We start from the raw sequence: 18,185 nt of genomic DNA, 5'->3' as shown, positions 1-18,185 counted from the left end.
TTGACTAGCAGCATGGGTTAACCTTTTTCTCTGCAGTTTTACTGCATACAGCCTGCAGTAGCTCATTAGCTGGTGTTGTCACAGACAGGGAGTGATGTGTAGTCATATATAAGCACTTATATTGTGTTCAGCATAACGCTAAACTCTTTCTTGTAATGATGTGCTTTTATATGTAGAGTGAACACAAATTATTAATTTTATTGAAATGTTTTAATTTGAACAACTACCAAAAGGTACAGAGTATTTTCATTAAAGATCCCTCCAGACATATTTTAAGATATATAAAAATACTTTGCTTTGAATAATGATTTGTTTCTGATATGGTTTTTCCACACAAAAAAAGTTCAATTACTTTGTTAAAATTCTTAAAATGACATCTAGTCATTCTCCCTCATTGAAAAATCCAGAAAATGCTAATGTTCTTTATTTCAAAAAGTTGGATGCAAGATGTCTCCTACACTATTCAAAGTGAAGATCAAACATCCAAGGGAAGTAACAATGTGTGTGTTCATGGTGATGAAGTAACACGTCAGCCAGTGCAACAGTGTGGCTCGGTGATGGGTTTTATGGCTCAGAGGAAGAAGATACATCAGGCTTTGGATACATGCACAACACATAGATACATAATGCATTCATTTGGTTTGGTTTTCAGCACAAGAACAAAAAAACAAATGATGTCCAGCCTTAATGCAGCTCACTGATGTCTCCAGCAGACTGTATATATATCCACGCTGCGATGTGTATCACTGGTGTGTGTCGGTCACCACGGCTGTGGTGCTGTAGGAGTACGGGCTGAGCAGCAGGGCCAAGGTGTAGTGACGATGACCCTCAGCATGGGCCTCAAACACCACCTGCGCACGCACACACACACACACACACACACACACACACACACACACACACACACACACACACACACACACACACACACACACGGTCAATGGGAGAAACACCCTCAGTGGGTGCTGAACAGGGGAGGGTATAAGTCATTGTTAAGGACAGCAGAGAGAAAAGAAATTGATGATGAACAACAGACAACATAAAGCAACAGCTCCGTTTTTATCATGAAACCCACGACGCACAACAAACACACAGCTTCGACCCCCCGCGTGCCCCATTTTTTAGTTGCATTTCTTCTTCGACTTCTAAGTCTTAATGGCGGTTGGCAAACAGCTTATTTGTTGTATGTCGCGCAGGAGCCAACTAACCGCCGGCTGGCTTACATCACTTCAGCGTTACAATTAGTAGTGTGAATGCAAACAGAGAAAGCCCTTGAAGGTATCAATAGGGGGAGCTCCCAAGTGGGCAGTTCCTCACAGAGTGTCCCCAGACATTTGGTCGGAAAAACACCTACTGATTTGGTCGGAAAAACACCTACTGATAACAGATGACTTTTGGCCCTGCTGTTCTGGCAAATGTTAGCTCACACTGCAGACAAACAGCAGAATAGCAAACAGCTGCTGAACATGCTAATGTAAATACTGCTGCGCTGGCCCAACGTACTGCCGTCAGGCTCCAAGATCAGATCAGACAACAGAAGATAAGCGTGTCATCTAGGGCCAGGAGGATACTCCATCAGCACTGCTTGTCAGATGGCCATCTATCCATACTATCGGCTGTGTCCGACCATTTCTGTAACACTCTGAAACTGACAATCCAACGTTCGTGCCCACTTTGCTCAGTGATTGGTCAGCTGAACCTTTCACTCAGCTTTCGTCACAAACAATCGAGTGCAACACAATGAATGTCTGTAAAAATGTGCTTACGTCCATATTTAAATGATATCACATATGATTCCTCTCGATGACGGCCAGCTTTTCACCCCACCTCCCGTGTTGCTGTTCAGAAAACTATAAACCTTTGATTTCTGACGTGGTCACGCAGCATGTCGAAAGAACTGATCGAGTAACCCTGGCCCTTTCACTCAAAACATTGTCCAAAATAAAGCACAAACTGAGTATAAGTGCCTATGTAGAAACAACACTGGACCCTGTAAACTTTAAAAATGTTATTTAGTTATATTTTTTGCATGCAAAGGCATAACATGGGTCAAAATATTTAAAACCCTTCTATAGACACGTTTAAAGTATGTGAAAAATGCTATGATTAATATTTAGTTAGTAACATGGTTTTCCAAAGTGGCAATAAACTGGAAGGGGCTGGAAGCACATATACTCTTTTTCCCTCATTAAGAAATTCTGGATCTAGCCTCGTCCCGCCCCCCACCGCTGCACATGCTTGGTTGACCGGGGAAAGAGCAGCGAGCATCAAAATGGCTAGAATTTTCGGAGAGATCCAGCCAGACATGTTTGAACCTCCCGTAATTTGCAGCCATAGTTTGGGCGTCCTGTCTGAACCCGGCATCAAGGCACATCATTAAAAAGTCCCATCTTTAAACGGGGAGGGGACTAAGCTTCATGACCCCACCATAATCACAGCTGTGAGGCAACACCTTCTTTACCAACCTGTCCTCACTCCCAACTCGTAAAATGCACCAAAGGCCCCTGACGCGGCTTTTTGACACACTGGGAGTGAGAATGTGTTGTCTTTACCACCACTGCTGCTTGGCTAGGGGGGGGGGGGTGAAGAAGGAGGCTGGACTGGAGGACACAGTGCAGCTCTGAGTCTGACTGACAGCAGGAGTGCATTTAAAGTGGTCATATTATGCTCATTTTCAGGTTCATAATTGTATTTAGAGGTTATCTCAGAATAGGTTTACATGGTTGGACCCCCCTGGGAATATAGCCAGCGGGTAGAGAGGAAGTTCTGCCTCTTTTGAGTTCCGGCCAAGACTCGGCTCTCTGTGTTCCAATGCCTGTAGCTTATGCTTGGTAGCTAATAAACGAGCTAACTAGACTCTGGCCTGTGTACGAATCATTACAATATTTTTGTTGTAGCTATTGCACATTGCTGCAGCTCCTCTTTTCACCCTGTGTGTTGAGCTCTCTGTTTTAGCTACAGAGTGAGACATCTCACTTCTTTTCCATCTTTGTTGGGAGTTGCACATGCGCAGTACCTAGGTAAAGACTACTAGCCAGTCAGAAGCAGAGTATGAGGGCGTGCCAAGCTAGCAGCTAAGTGAGCATTATAACGTGTTACAAAGTGACCACGTTTGTCTCTGAAGTAAAGGCTGGACTACAATAGAGCTGTTTGGAGCAGTTTGTGAACAGTGTTTTCTGTTGGAGATGGTAAGTCCCTTTGGGGTGGACTTTGGCCTTTTTCACTTTGTAAACCTATAACCAGTGATCGAAGTGGGCCGGTACTCAGCGATACGCAGTACCGGCACTTCTACATTTGACTCTTAAGCGTACCTGCACTTTTTCTTGCGTACCACTACATCTCGCATGTAGCCGCTACTCTACCACTGACAGACAAAGCGTCAGTGTCAGAGAGATTGACCCTAACATTACATAAACTACACTACCCAGAGGGCACTATGTGACTTACCTCAGATCTTGACGAATCATGTAAAGGCAAGCAGTCGGCCCACCCTATCAGAAGTTCGCTTAGCCACGGACACTAGTTCGGAAAAGCTGTCTGATGCCTGCAGCCTGACCCTAACAGATTTATCACTGCTGAAAACCTAGAAACTAAAACGAAGTGTGTCGAGTTTGTAAGTCATTATTATTAGCCTGGCTTCAGAAAGGTACTAAAACAACGCGTGTGCCAGAGCCAGCATTAATGAGGATTCTGCAGCTACCAACCTTAACGTTACCTTAATGACACCGCCGTCAACAATAACGTGAGTAATGAAACACATTATTATTATAGTATTTTTACTCCACGAACAGCTGGCTCGTTTTTAAAGATAACAAACTGGGCTGCAAAACATGTAGCAGCATCCCCTCACTTGCTGGCCAGACAGAGAGGGGACTAAAGCTGTCAAGAGAATGACACACACACACACACACACACACACACACAACTTGTTTAAATAAATACATACATTTATGTTGTTAATAAATAACAATAAATTGTTGTTATCTATTAAAGTTTTATTTTTCAATGTAGAAATCTCAAATGTCATAATGATTTGCCAATGCAAGAGAGTACTGGCACCTTTTTTTCCCACTTCAAGCACTGCCTATAACGTGCACAAAAAAGATATATAACAAAATAAACGAAAGGGAAAAAGCCAAAAAGCATAATATGAGCCCTTTAAAACAGCTGGAGCTGAATGTGAAGCTCAGATTAAAGATGTAGTAAGCACGCTGAAAAGGTGCATCATGAACATGAAATCTTCACATAGTGGTGAGTGACATGGAGTTGTCATGGTTTGTACTCACATCAGCTGCTTCATGGAATGGCGTGCTACCCTCATTCTTCCAGTAACTTTTGGTATCAAACTCAACCCGATACACTCCTGCTGAGAACTGCTGCTCCGTGATCAGATTGTGGCTCTCTCCAGTGTCGTCCGTCACTCTGCAGTGAGGAACAGCGAAACCTGTCTGCATGCCTTGTAAGTATTGAACAGACAATGAGAAGAGACATGACATTTGTTTATTACTGTACTTACCCATTAGCGATCTGCGTCCACGCCCCATCGGCAGCCTTCTGAAACACCTTGAGGGCCACAGATCCAGCTGGAGTCCCTTTCACCGCATCCAGGATTTTCACCGTCAGAGGACACTTGGTGTCTGAGCTGCCATGTTTCTCCTGCAGCACAGACACAAGCCAGGCCTGTCACACTTACAACACACCATCCTCGCACAGCCACACGGGTATTACCCAGACTGCTTCAGGGTTCAGTGTTCAAAGCACCATGCACATGGATACTGAGGGCGTCTCGTACATTGTGCATTAGGTAAAGTGAGAGGGAACTAAACTATTACCATGCAATGCTCTTTGTTATTCTCATTGGTAGTAGTGATACTGGATGATAACTCTGGAGACATTGGGAGCCCGATGTTCTTTCCCTAAGGGAACCATTGTTACCGTATATCCCACGTGCCCAAAATAGCTATCCATTAAAAAAACAGTCAGCTGTCTCCTCGTTTTTTTTTTTTTAAAGATTATTTTTTGGGCATTTCCACCTTTAATCACTGGGATAGCTTAGATATGAAAGGGGAGAGAGAGGGGGAAGACATGCAGGAAATTGCAGCAGGTCGGACTCGAACCCTGGGCCTCTGTGTCGAGGAATAAACCTCTACATGTGGGCGCGCACACAAGTCAGCAGACAACAACATCTTTGTATAAAATAAACAAAGCAGCGTTCCAGCATTTCAATGAGGAAACCAATGTTGCTGTATGTCCCCCCCCCCCCCTTCAAAAAAATAGCTATCCATTAAAACAACAGTCAGCTGCAGGTACTGTAAACCAGCCTCCCCTGGCTTTTATCGGTACATACTCTGTTTGTTCATTCATGTTAAACTATTGAGTCAGCATAAAACAAATGCGAGCTGTTTTTATTCTGCGAGTCAGGAGTTCAAAGAGCAGTGACCGATGAGTCATCTTTGTTTCGTTGAGTACGTTTTCAGATGAATCAAACTTCAGAACATTCAGTGATATCTTCCAAACAGCAGCCAATGAGCACTTCGGCTTTGTGCAAGAAAACAACGCACAAATACCACAGGAAAGTCATTCAAAATACATAATTACAATAATAGACGACAAGACAAGACTAATAGTGAAATCTAATAATATAGATGCCAGTACGGCTTTAAAGATGAGAATAAAATAATTAAAGTTGCTGAAAATAATTTCCAAACACTGTGAGATGCCTTGTTACAGTTGATTTTATGATTAGATTGGTGAGGATTTTTGTAGAGAAATTATCATGTTTTAGTCGTTAGTTAGTTAGTTAGTTAGTGAGTTGTGGTGATCCACACTAAGAAGATGAATGAATGAATGAATGAATGAATGAGTGTATTTACCTTGTAAAGCCAGGGACAGAGATACATGGGGAATAAGCTCTAACTGGAACTGAACAGGCTAAACCATGATTATTAGTAAATAAGACTTTTAACTATGATTTCAATACATCAGCCTCTTTGGTTCATCAATACTCAATCAACATTCAATTCCAAGCCAAATCATTCAGCTTCATATTGTTGCCATGTCATTTATTCAGCACTGTGTATCCAGCTCAGTGAGTTCTAGCAGCTGTTATCTCGGTATTTACAGGACACAGAGCGTGTCTGTGGTGAGAGGCACGCAGATCACTGAACCCACAAACACATCTGCTCTGCTGCCTCTTCAAAGTTTCCGTTAAGTCAGCAACAGTCGCTGTATCAGTGTTAAAAAAGGCTGCAGTAGTTAACCGAGGTGTGTTCAAGACACATCGTGGTAGGAGGTAGAGCTAAGCAATAGCATGCCATTGACCTTCTTGTTGCTTCAGATGACACAGGTTGATTAGTATTTGGGGTCCCTATCTTCAGCTGTACAGTCTTATCTCTGTTGTGTTACATTCCATCATATGTATTTTGATCAACACATCCAATCATTGACCCGTACATGTTTGAAGGATCAGGACTTCACAGTGACCCTCTGGCACCAAAGAGGATCATGTCAAATCAGGACTGAAATGTGTCGAGAATCTCCGATAAGCTCACCTGTCCGTTTACAACAATCACAGACCTTTGTTTTTCCTGAACCTCACGTGTGTCAACAAATATTGAAACCTGTAGCTCCAGACTGTACAGTATGTACCTCGACAACACAATGCTCCTGACACACAGTAGTACACAGACACTGACCGTGGGGGTGGGGGAGGAGTTGCAGAGCAGCACGGCCGAGGCTAGGAGCAGACAGAGCACTGGTTGAATCATGGTCGGCTGATGGACGGACTGATGATCAAACAGGACCTGCACTGTCTCAGGCCTCTTATAAGAGCAGCTGAGCCCCCGCTCTCACTCTTGGGACCACGTCAACACCTGGACAATGTATAACTCAGACTAAATCCGCTCTGGACCAAACCAGTGTAGATGCTGCAGCTCCCAGTCCTCCCATCACTGAGTCCTCCACAATCTGCTCTTTAAAGGAATACGCCACCGTTTGTTGAAATAGGGCTTATCACGGTCTCCCCTAGCTGTAGATAGGTGGGCCAACGCATTTTTTGTGCGTGCATTGTTTTGCATTGCCGCCGCTAGTTAGCTTAGCGTAGTGAGTGGAATCCTATGTTGCCAGTTAGCATGTTGTGAGTAAAAGTGAGCCAACAAAAGACAAAAAAAACAACCTAATTACTTACACTGAGACAAAAAATGCATTGGCCCACCTATCTACAGCCAGGGTAGACCGTGATAAGCCCTATTTCAACAAACGGTGGCGTATTCCTTTAAGGCTCATTCGGTCAATGGCGACACTTTGACGCTAAGTTAGCATTGTATGCGATGTCTTTGTTATGACAACTTTATTAACCTAGACAACATAACCTGTCATAAATAAACTTGTGTTTTGTTGTTAAAAAAGGCCTCTTAAGACTATTTATTGTCATTTTAACTATTAGCTGGTTTTTGGTGTTCAGATTCTATGTCTATTGGAATTAATCATTTCTTTTGGTTGCAAATGATTTATGAGTGCATTCAGAGTAGAAATCCACCATGAGAGTATTTGTGTGTGTTCTGAACAGTTAACTGTCCTATAGTTTGGAGTTGGGACACAGCTTTGCCTTTTCTATGATTGAAGTAGCTAAACGGTGGAGCAGAAGCTGGAGCTGGATCACTGACTCCTACGTTACACGCAGGAAGAAGACATTTGTTGATTCACCGTCTTTTTTTCCTTCTTCCATTTGTTCAAAATAGTTTGTATTGACTCTAGATGTCCCATGATGCATGGGTGAGGACATGAGGTCATGTGCAAACATTATGAGAGTACATACCAGGTAGAATAGCCTGCCATGTGTACTCTGTAGCACTGAGCTAACGTAACTCGCTGCTCTTAAATGGAAATTGGAGCTACTGTCTGACTGCTGTCATTCACTTCACAGAATGTACACTTTGGCCTTCAAACTGCAGCGCATGGTCAAAGATGAAATGCATTACCAAGCTAGTGTTATTATGGTGTGTAAGCCCCTGTAGTATTAGTAGTATTACTTGAATATGTAGTTAAATGTGTATGGATGGCGTCAGTGCAGAGGAGCCCTGTCTTCACATTTAAAAGGTGAAATTGATGTTTTACAAAAAAGAATTTGGCAACGTCAATTTGGAAACGTCAGTTTGGAAACGTCAATTTGGAAACGTCAATTTGGAAACGTCAATTTGGAAACGATCCTCACTTTCAGTGATTCACTTCACAGTTTTCTTTATCTCGTGCTGTTTTTTGAACCATTTGTTTGATTGTATTTTACAGAAAAGATGGTGCGCTCTGGTGTGAGATACATGACAATGATTCAGTGGTTTCTGTTGAGTCTTGAAAGTCCAGTGAACAGCATATTCTCTGTGTGAAAGCTTTAAGATGAATTTAAACATTACAGACCTCTAATACAGCTGCCCAGCGTATGTATTAATATGCTAGTGGTTCGGAGAACTCACTGATCAAGTCAATCCAAGTAAAGTAATCTTTATTCATGTAGTCTAAGTAAGTAAGTAAGTAAGTAAGTAAAATTTATTTATACAGCGCTTTTCACAGACAAGGTCACAAAGTGCTTTACAATGTGCATAAACAATAAAACATGGTAAAAATAGTCAATAGAATAAGATACAAGTACAACAGAATCAATTTTCAAATAAATAAAAGACATAGGCTACCCGAAAGCTAGCCTGAACAAGTGAGTCTTCACTTGTCCCTTAAAACAATCCACATTCTCCGCAAACCTAATGCTAGTTGGTAAAGCATTCCAGAGTCTGGGCGCCATAGCCTTAAAAGCTCTGTCCCCACATGTTTTCAGACGAGTGCGTGGCATGACAAGCAGATTTTGATTAACAGACCTGAGAGACCGGGATGGAGTGTGTAAATGAATTAAGTTAGCAAGATAGACAGGGGCCTGACCATGTAGAGCCCTGTAGGTTATGGTCAGAATCTTGAATTGGATCCTGTAAGCTACAGGAAGCCAGTGAAGGGAGCAGAGCAAAGGGGTGATATGGGTACACCTGTTTGATCTTGTAAGAAGCCTAGCAGCAGCACTCTGAATGGACTGCAGGCGATGAAGGACAGATTTATTGACTGAGGAGAAAAGTGAATTGCAATAGTCAATACGGGAGGAAATGAAAGCATGGATGAGCATCTCCAGTTCTAACTGAGAGACCACAGCCCTTAATTTGCTAATATTGCGTAAATGGAAAAAACAGGATTTGGTCACTGATTTGATATGAGTGTCAAAAGATAGGGATTTGTCAAATATCACCCCAAGGTTCCTTAGACTGGGCCGGACCGCCGATGACAGAGACCCAATATTCTGCCTGATCAGAGGAATAGCACTGTCTGGTGCTATGCTTAAAACCTCAGTCTTGTCTGGGTTCAGCTGCAAAAAGCTTTCAGCCATCCAGTTGTTTATGGCCTCAATGCAATCTAGAAGCCTAGTAAGCTTTGATGTCTCATTTTGCCTAAAAGTAAAATGGAGTTGTATGTCATCCGCATAAAAATGATAAGAAATGTTAAAATTGCGAATAATCTGGCCTAGAGGCAACATATATAAAATGAATAATATTGGGCCCAACACTGAACCCTGTGGAACGCCACAAGACAAGGGCGAAGATGCAGAATGGTAGTCCCCAATAGAGACCTCAAAAGTTCTATCTGAAAGATAGGATGCAAACCAGTCCAAGGCAACTCCTGATATGCCCACCCATTCATGCAGTCTCTTAATCATGATATGGTGGTCGACTGTGTCGAAAGCAGAACTAAGGTCTAAAAGTACTAACAAAGAGCATAGACCTACGTCTGAGGCCATTTGAAGGTCATTATGGACTCTCACCAGGCGCTCTTTCAGTGGAATGTCTCTTCCTGTAGCCTGATTGAAATCTGTCATATATCTCCAAATTCTCTAAAACAGCTGTAAGTTGATTAGCCACAGCCTTTTCGAGAATTTTGGACAGCAACGGCAGCTTTGAGATAGGGCGATAGTTTTTTAACACTGTTGGGTCCAAATTAGGCTTCTTTAGTATAGGTTGGATAATGGCATGTTTGAAATAGGACGGGACACAGCCAGTGGCCAATGAGGAGTTGACAATAGCCACTATACTTGGGCCAATGGCAGGAAGTGCTTTTGAAAATAATGAGGGTGGTATTATATCCAGTTGACAAAAGGACATTTTCATTTTGGTCATGTTTAGCAGCTCCTGGAGGCTAATTGATTGGAAAGATTCAATAGTAATAGGCCTAGGTGAAGAAAGGCAGTCTACATTAAAGTGTGGCCCAGGCCGAATACTTGATCTAATAGACTCTACCTTATCAATAAAAAATGACAGCAGCCTATTACAGTCATCTTGTGTGCATATTGTGGTCACAGTGGCAGGAGGAGAGACAATATTATTTATAGTATCAAATAAAACCTTGGGATTTCTCTTGGAAGAAGAGATTAAATTAGCAAAATAGACCGACCTCGAATTCTTAACTAAATTATTAAAATCCTGCATAAGCTCCTTAAGATACAGACGGTGTATTTCAAGCCCAGTGGATTTCCACAGGCGTTCAGTCCTACGGCACCTCCTCCTTAGACAACGCAATTGTCCGTCAGTCTCAAGGGGCGGTTACAAATGGGCTTAGATTTTAACTTTAAAGGCGCCACTTCGTCCAACACAGAAGAGCAGAGGTCATTAAAAGATTGCATTAAAAGCTCAACATCATTATTACCCATAGTGTTAAAGTCAAACCGGAAATAAATTGCTCAACAGTTGTCTGAGTAATAATGCGCCGACATGTCAAACGTTTCCGGCACGGGGGATCAACAATGGTAGAGAGATTAAAAAAGATACACTTGTGGTCACTAATCAACATATCCTCACAGCATATAGAATTAACCTCCAGGCATAGTGTAAAAACATGGTCTAATATCACAAATCACAACTCAGTCACACTTTGCCTGGAAGGGGCGTTACAATCTTACCATCCCAACCAGTGGATCCTGGTCCACTAAAAAACAGATGTAAAACTATAAGTCCGAAAATCATTATCATACCTCCTAGGGCTTAGTGGTCACATACGTGGACGGCACTTTTTAGCTCTTATGTCCACAATTGTGTTCACTGCTGAATTGGTGGTTTTATGGACACGTATGGGGGTACTTACACTGCCATCTGGTGGTGTCAGAAGTTTATAACACTACGGTCAAAATTCAAAATGGCAGCGAACACAAGGGAAGATTCAAGTGGTAGCTCCATACACAAACGTCGACCAGGTTAGAAGTTCTGTCATATTTCATGGCTTATTCTGATTTAGATATTTATAAAAGCCTTGTATATTTGTCATGACATGCAAATTTGAAAAAAAAGTGTAAAACTAGCAACTTTGTAAGTAAGTCGCTTAACATGAAGTACACGTAAGTGTACTTATGGACTGATGCTCCTCGAAACAGCTAATATGCTAGTAAACGTGCACACACATAAAATGGGAAAAAAGCTAGCTCTGATGCAGCTAAAAAGCTGTACATGGTCCCAATGAAATAAATAACAATTAAATCACTAAATACATACATACATACTTAAATTAGTTGGGTTGAAAATGTTAGTAAAAATGTAATATGCTAGTAAAAATGTGCACATGTAAATTAGCTTGCATATTATCCCATTGGAATAAATAACTAATAAATAATGCAAACCTACATACATAAATGAAATTAATTTGCATTTGATTTTATCATGTTTTTATTTCCAGAGCGTTTTTCTGTGCAAAGAGCATTGGAGCTACTTGGGTTAATTGATGGAGACAACTCAGATTTGGACGTATCTGACAACGATGATCCCATCCTGGATGGCAATTACCAACCATCACCACAGGAGGAAAGCAGCAGTGAGGACAGTAGTGATGATAAGGACACCATTCCTGAGTCCACTGACCACAGCAAACATCTCCGTAGTGCAGATAATAGTTAGCCAAGACCCAGTAGATATTTGTTTATTTTATGCAGTTAGGGCCTAAGGGCTATGTGAAGGATTGGAAGCAAAATGCTTATTTACAAAACTTGTTGACAGGTTCATGGACAGGGACAGAGACAGGTAGAGGTACAGGTACAGGCACAGGTACAGGTTCATCCCGCACTCTCAGACGTCGCCATCAAAGTCAAGAGATTGAGGCTGATAGCTCAGAAGATGACTTGGAAGAGCCAACACCAAGACCAAGCCAAACAAAAAAAAGAAGGGAGACTCTGAACAAGGTAATTGTTATTATTTTTGGCCTTCACACCTTGAGGGTAAATCTTCAAATTTCATATAAACTTCCACACAGATTAAAGTATTTTATGCACCAATACACCTCAATTGCTTACATGGGTAAAAATGTAACTTCCTACAATAAATACTATTTTTATTCTGATTCTGGTTGTGCAGGACGTGGACTACGCTGGAAGGCTACTCCATTGACACCAAACCTGGCAGAGTATCAGCAGCAGGACGAAACTGATCTAGACAGACATGGCTGGATCCCACTAGACTATTTTGAACAGTACATAGATAGAGATTTGATGATGACGATTGCAGAATGCTCTAATATTATGTCACTGTCTAAGAGTGGGGAGCCACTTAACATGACAGTAGATGAGGTTTACCACTTTTTTGGTGCCTGTATTTTGATGTCCTGCATCCAATACCCAACCATTAGGATTTACTGCTCCAAAGCCTTGAAAGTCACTGCCATCACTGACAAATTCACACGTGCCAGATTCTTCAAATAAAAGTGGTTATTGATCATGATGCCAGAAGACCTGAGAATGTCGGACAAATTCTGGAAGGTGAGGCCTTTTCTGGATCGGATTCTGCGAGGCTGCTTGTCTTTGAATCAACCTGATTGCGCATCTATTGATGAGCAGATGATTCCTTTCACAGGAGCCTGTCCGTGCCGACAATATCTGCCAATGAAGCCAAACCCAGTTGGCATAAAGAACTTTGTTTGTGCTACAGCAGTATCAAGGCACAGGTTCAATGATTGAGAAGGTCGAAGAACCAGAGGGCCTGAGTTTGGGAAGCTTAGTCATCGAGCGTCTGTGCCAAACTTTTCATCGTGGCACAAAGGTGTATTGTGATCAAAGGTGCGCAACGAATGATGGAGAAAGAGCTGTACATGACTGGTACAATAATGAAGAACCGACTTGCTGAAGCGAAGCATAAGTTACCCAGTGACAAAGCCATGAAAAACGCAGGAAGAGGTACCTCATCAGAAGTTTCCGCTGAAGATGGAAAGTTGTGTGTAGTGAAGTGGTACGACAACAAACCAGTATTGCTGATGTCTGTTGTTCATGGTACACAGCCTAAAGACACCTGCCAGCGCTGGGACAAGAAAGTGAAACAATATGTCTCTGTCTCGCGACCAAGCATTGTCCGTGAGTACAACATCAAGATGGGTGGAGTTTATTTGATGGATAGAATGATAAGTTACTATCGGATGAGCACCTGTACTAAGAAGTGGACAATGCGGATGGTAATGCACTTCACGGATCTGGCATTAGCCAACAGCTGGCTACTCTACCGAAAAGACCATGCAATATGTGCTGGACCGAAGACAAGACCCATCCAGTTCCTTCAGTTCCGCATGGAAGTGGCTAAGATCCTCTTGGCCCAGCATCACGGTGCGGATGCAGACCTTTCGACACAGTCAGAGGAAGAAGAAGATTCAAACCAGGGAGTGAAACGTCATGTGACAGAGTTGCACCATGTCTCAGTCCGCAGGAGGGCTAATGCCCACCTCCCAGAGATGATCGGACTGAAGAATGCAATGTGCTGCAGACAACTAGGCTGCACTGGAAGAACCCGAGTGCGTTGTATGACCTGCAAAGTGTTCTTGTGCTTGCAAACCGAGCGCAACTGTTACTCAGCCTTTCACACATAAGTGATGGCAGCGATTCTCAAGGTGTGTACATGTTCCTTGGTTCCTCCATGTTATCCGACTCTGTGAAGGTCAATCAATCAGGTGACCTCTGGGCCTCTGTAAGCAGGCCTGGTCCTTCAGTGCTCAGTTATCGCAGCCTTTAACATGTTCCCTTTTTTACATTACCAATGCAAAATGTCACATGAGCTACTCACCTACTATGTTTTTCTTTTTTTCACTATGATGTTCAAAACACATTAGTAGCCTAATGCAAGAGTGACTATTTACAATGCTTTGAATGTTTTATATTTTGTTACAGACATACAATGTCATCCTGCAACTGTTTTGCAGCATATCAAATGTTCCAAACACTATTTTTAACTGTCCAAAATGGGCAAAAATGCAATGTTTCCATGTTGTTTTTACTCTCTGATAGTCAAAACGTGTTCAAAAAATATGTGTGTTTATGTTTTATTCTAATTAGGTTCCAATAAGCCCAAATAGCAAAGAGAAATAAAACATGCATGTAAAAAAACAGCTTGGGCTAATGTATTCTGAAATTCTAGTCACCACTGGAACTATTCCATTTCAAATTCATGTTATGTTGTAAAACATTTGATTGTAATAGCAATAGCATTAAAATGTAAACTTTATTGTTTTTAAGGTATGGGTAGTATTAGTTTACAGTATGGTTAATAAGTAATAACAGTATACCTTTCATTAAACAGAGGAATTATTTCCATAATAACAAGTAATTTAAGATCCCCCAAACTCTTGTTTTTTAGCTAACCTGCAGTGGTTTAAAGGACTTATTGGGACTTTGTCTTATTCACCGTATCCCCCAGAGTTAGATAAGTCATACACACCCTTCTCATCTCTGTGCGTGTCGTAACTCTGTCTGACGCACCCACCGTTAGCCTAGCTTAGCACAGATCCTGGAAGTAACCGGCTCCATCTGGCCTACTGCTCCCAATAAGTGACAAAATAACGCCACCATTTTCCTATTTACATGTTGATATGTGATTAGTATAGTCACAGCGTGTACAAATAATAACGTCACATGAGACACAGCCATCTTCTAACCGTATACATACTGGGAACTATATTCTCCCCCCCCCCACTCCCCCCCACACACACACACTACTGTCTGTAGTCCTGTCCAGGGGAGTGTTAGTGATTCAGTGATGAGCTCTCTGACAGCTTTGACAGACGATTTCTTTGTTCTGATGTTCTTTCTATCTCGCCAATGTGTTTTTAATGCGTCTGTGCCAATGAAGGTGTTAGCTTGACGCTGCAGTGAAAGCAATCACATTCTGGCAACCTTTAGGGCGAAAGAGATCAGACTCCTGGTGACATGAGAACAACACGCCTTACACTGTCTCAACATTCAATCCAAACAAACCCACATGAAGAAATGGACGGACACACACACACACGCACACACACACATACCCGTTTTTATTACCTCGCACGCGCACACACACACACACACACACACACACACACACACACACACACACACACACACACACACACACACACACACACACTTGCTTCTATGTAGTATAAACATAAATCATGTTCACATATTAATCATGTTTACACCCAGTACAAATCATTTTAACTAATAACCAATATGAAATATGAAATGAAATATGTTTTAAAGCTATTATGACAAATAAATATCACATTCGCAATATATCACGCTTCTTTTACAGTTTTTTACGATTGTTTACACACTAAAATAAAAATTTCTGCACAATTTGCAAATTTCTACTCCAATGAGCAAAACACATCCACAGATTTGCACAACATTACACACGTCTGCTTCACCCTTTTTGCTAAACATTACACACAGTTATTTGTAAAACTATACACACATTTTCACACCTTAGACACAGATAAGGATTGTGAGGTTACTTCCTTGTCATTACAAAGCCCCGGATTGCCAATGACCACGCTAATGAACGAATTGGATAACACATCCACCAGGTGTGGAAGCACACATGTGCTAATTTGAAAACGCAGCACTCAGGTGTGCTATAAAAGGCAGCAGGTGAGTTCATCACCCTTTGCGCTGCTATTACACAAAATGGGGTCCTCCACCACCATGCAAATCTGGGACCCTATAATGCAAATCTAATACTTGCATTTCTTGACAGATTGCACAAGATTGTCACGGCATTAAACCAAGTGGACCAGATGCGGTACGTTGTCATTTGGGACAATGTCTCATTCCATCGGGCTGCTCTGGTCCAGAATTGGTTCCATGAGCACCCTGAATTTGAAGTCTTATACCTTTCCCCCAATACTCCCCCTTCCTGAATCCAATAGAAGAGTTTTTTTCAGCATGGCGGTGGAAGGTATACGACCTGCGGCCCTATGACCGTTTGCCCCTCATTCAGGCCATGGAGCAGGCCTGTGATCATATCGAAGCAGCTTCTGTGCAGGGATGGATTCGTCACACGAGGCGATTCTTCCAACGGTGCCTTGCCAATGAAGACATAGCCTGTGATGTGGATGAAATCTTATGGCCTGATCCAGCCAGACGGAGAGATGATGAATAGTTACAGTATTCTTGTTGCTTTTACAGTAGTTTTTCTTCAGAGTCAAAGTGTATGTACTTCATGCAGTAATTTTTATTTGTCTACAGATTTTATTTGTTTCATTGATTTCATTGTTGGTTGATTACTGTAACTGATTATGGTAAGAAATACTGTAAGTATTGAAATAAATACTTGAAATATTCAGTCAGCAGCATCAGCGTTGTGCAGTGCTTGGTAAGTTTGTGTACATTCTCCCTATATCTCAAACTAATCATGAAGAGTTGTGGGTTTGTCACTATTTTTTTTGTCATCTAAATTATCCCTTACATAACAATGTCTGGCCAAAAATCTAGCACGTTATTTCCTAAAATTAGTTTTTTTTTTACAAATGTGTTTTTTATTTATCACAGCAGTGTGAAACTGACTGCAATAGTGTCTGATCATTGAGGACTGTGTTGGTTAAATGAAAACTAATAGCATTTTCACAAATATGTGTATATGTTTTGACTGAAGTGTGTCATTTTGCAAACAATCTAGGAATTATGCAAATTGAGTGTGGTGTTTGGATAATTGTGATTATATTTTGAAAAAAAGAACCCGGTTTTCAAAATTGCATGTAAACAATTGAAAAAAACTGTAAATGGAATACAATATATTATAATTGTTCACAGAAAGAATATATTGCTTTTATCTTGATGACGTGCAATTAACCCATAAACAAATGAATGACATTCTCTTTTCCTTAAAGAAAATCCCATCTGATAATAATACACACTCCACACATTTTTCCTTCATACCTCATTCCGCTCTCCAAGGGCGCTAATCAAAGAGTTTCCTCCATCAGCTAGCATGCTCTCTAGCTCGACACACCCTCACAGTTTGGAGCTGGTTCCTCCGACGATGCGTGAGCACCATAGACAGTATATAAGAATGGACCAACAGATCCCGTTGCTCTGGGCAGAGACCAGTGAAGGATATTAGAAGCACTTTTTCGGTGAGCGCTGAGCGTTACTTTTTTTTTTTTTTATTTGTAAATTTTTACAAAAGAAACAAGTTATACATTTTTTTTTTAACAATATGGCATCATATACAAAAATAGATCTTTACATCCAAGAAATAGCACAAATTGGATAAAATAATGACAAATAGCAATAAAATAAAAATATAAAAATAAGCTATGTGTATATATAAAATTGAAATAGGCACTTAATACATAGAGAAAAAAATAAATAAAAAATATACATAAAAAAAACAGTATAATGGCAATATGAATAAGGAATCTAGGCTATCGATCACACTTCCTTAAAATATTCTTGTAGTAGATCAACTATATAAATACATTTCTTTTTATTAATAATTTGGATAGACTCAAAAAATTTCCGGAATTCAATTCTGAAATGAGCAAAGGCTGGTCGAGATTTAGAAAATTTTGCTTTATGGATATGAAACTTAAATTTAAAAAAAAAAAAATTAAATTTTGTGTAATGTTTTGTTTTTGTTGTCGTAATTAAAAATAACATCTTTTGCTTCCAATTTAATTTCATGGTTCTGTTGAATATTTAAATAATTTTCAACTTTTTTCCAGAACACCATAGTATATTGACACTCCCAGAATAGATGTATAATAGTTTCTTCTTCAATTTTACAAAATTCACATTTATTATCCACAGCCGCAAATCTTGAAACAAATTTGTTTGTGGGATAAATATTATGCAATATTTTAAAATGTAATTCTTTCATTTTGTT

General features: G+C 40.9%; 1 protein-coding gene and 1 long non-coding RNA gene across 2 annotated transcripts; one reads left to right on the top strand and one right to left on the bottom strand.

Annotated features, from left to right (window-relative positions):
• Positions 1-402: 402 nt before the first annotated feature.
• Positions 403-6,838, bottom strand: ttr (transthyretin (prealbumin, amyloidosis type I)). Its single transcript, XM_039812313.1, has 4 exons — positions 6,696-6,838; positions 4,517-4,656; positions 4,287-4,422; positions 403-851 (listed from the first exon to the last, which is right to left on the bottom strand). Exons 1-4 carry the CDS (start codon positions 6,765-6,767, stop codon positions 744-746), a joined length of 456 nt encoding a protein of 151 aa, XP_039668247.1. The 5' UTR covers positions 6,768-6,838; the 3' UTR covers positions 403-743.
• A 4,393-nt stretch (positions 6,839-11,231) lies between these two features.
• Positions 11,232-14,236, top strand: LOC120565856. Its single transcript, XR_005640296.1, has 3 exons — positions 11,232-11,272; positions 11,749-12,247; positions 12,420-14,236. It is a non-coding gene; the product is annotated as an uncharacterized LOC120565856 (long non-coding RNA).
• Positions 14,237-18,185: the final 3,949 nt, after the last annotated feature.

Source organism: Perca fluviatilis, chromosome 9, assembly GCF_010015445.1.
Source record: "Perca fluviatilis chromosome 9, GENO_Pfluv_1.0, whole genome shotgun sequence".
Taxonomy (NCBI): domain Eukaryota; kingdom Metazoa; phylum Chordata; class Actinopteri; order Perciformes; family Percidae; genus Perca; species Perca fluviatilis.
This window is presented reverse-complemented; position numbering and strand designations above follow the sequence as displayed.

Bases quoted from the DNA above. Each gene is read 5' to 3' on its own strand.
- ttr (XM_039812313.1), bottom strand. From the start codon at position 6,767: ATGATTCAACCAGTGCTCTGTCTGCTCCTAGCCTCGGCCGTGCTGCTC. The intron at 4,657-6,695 runs GTCAGTGTCTGT...TCTGTGCTGCAG, and splicing joins ACTCCTCCCCCACCCCCACG to GAGAAACATGGCAGCTCAGA. The intron at 852-4,286 runs GTGAGTACAAAC...GTGCGTGCGCAG, and splicing joins CATTCCATGAAGCAGCTGAT to GTGGTGTTTGAGGCCCATGC.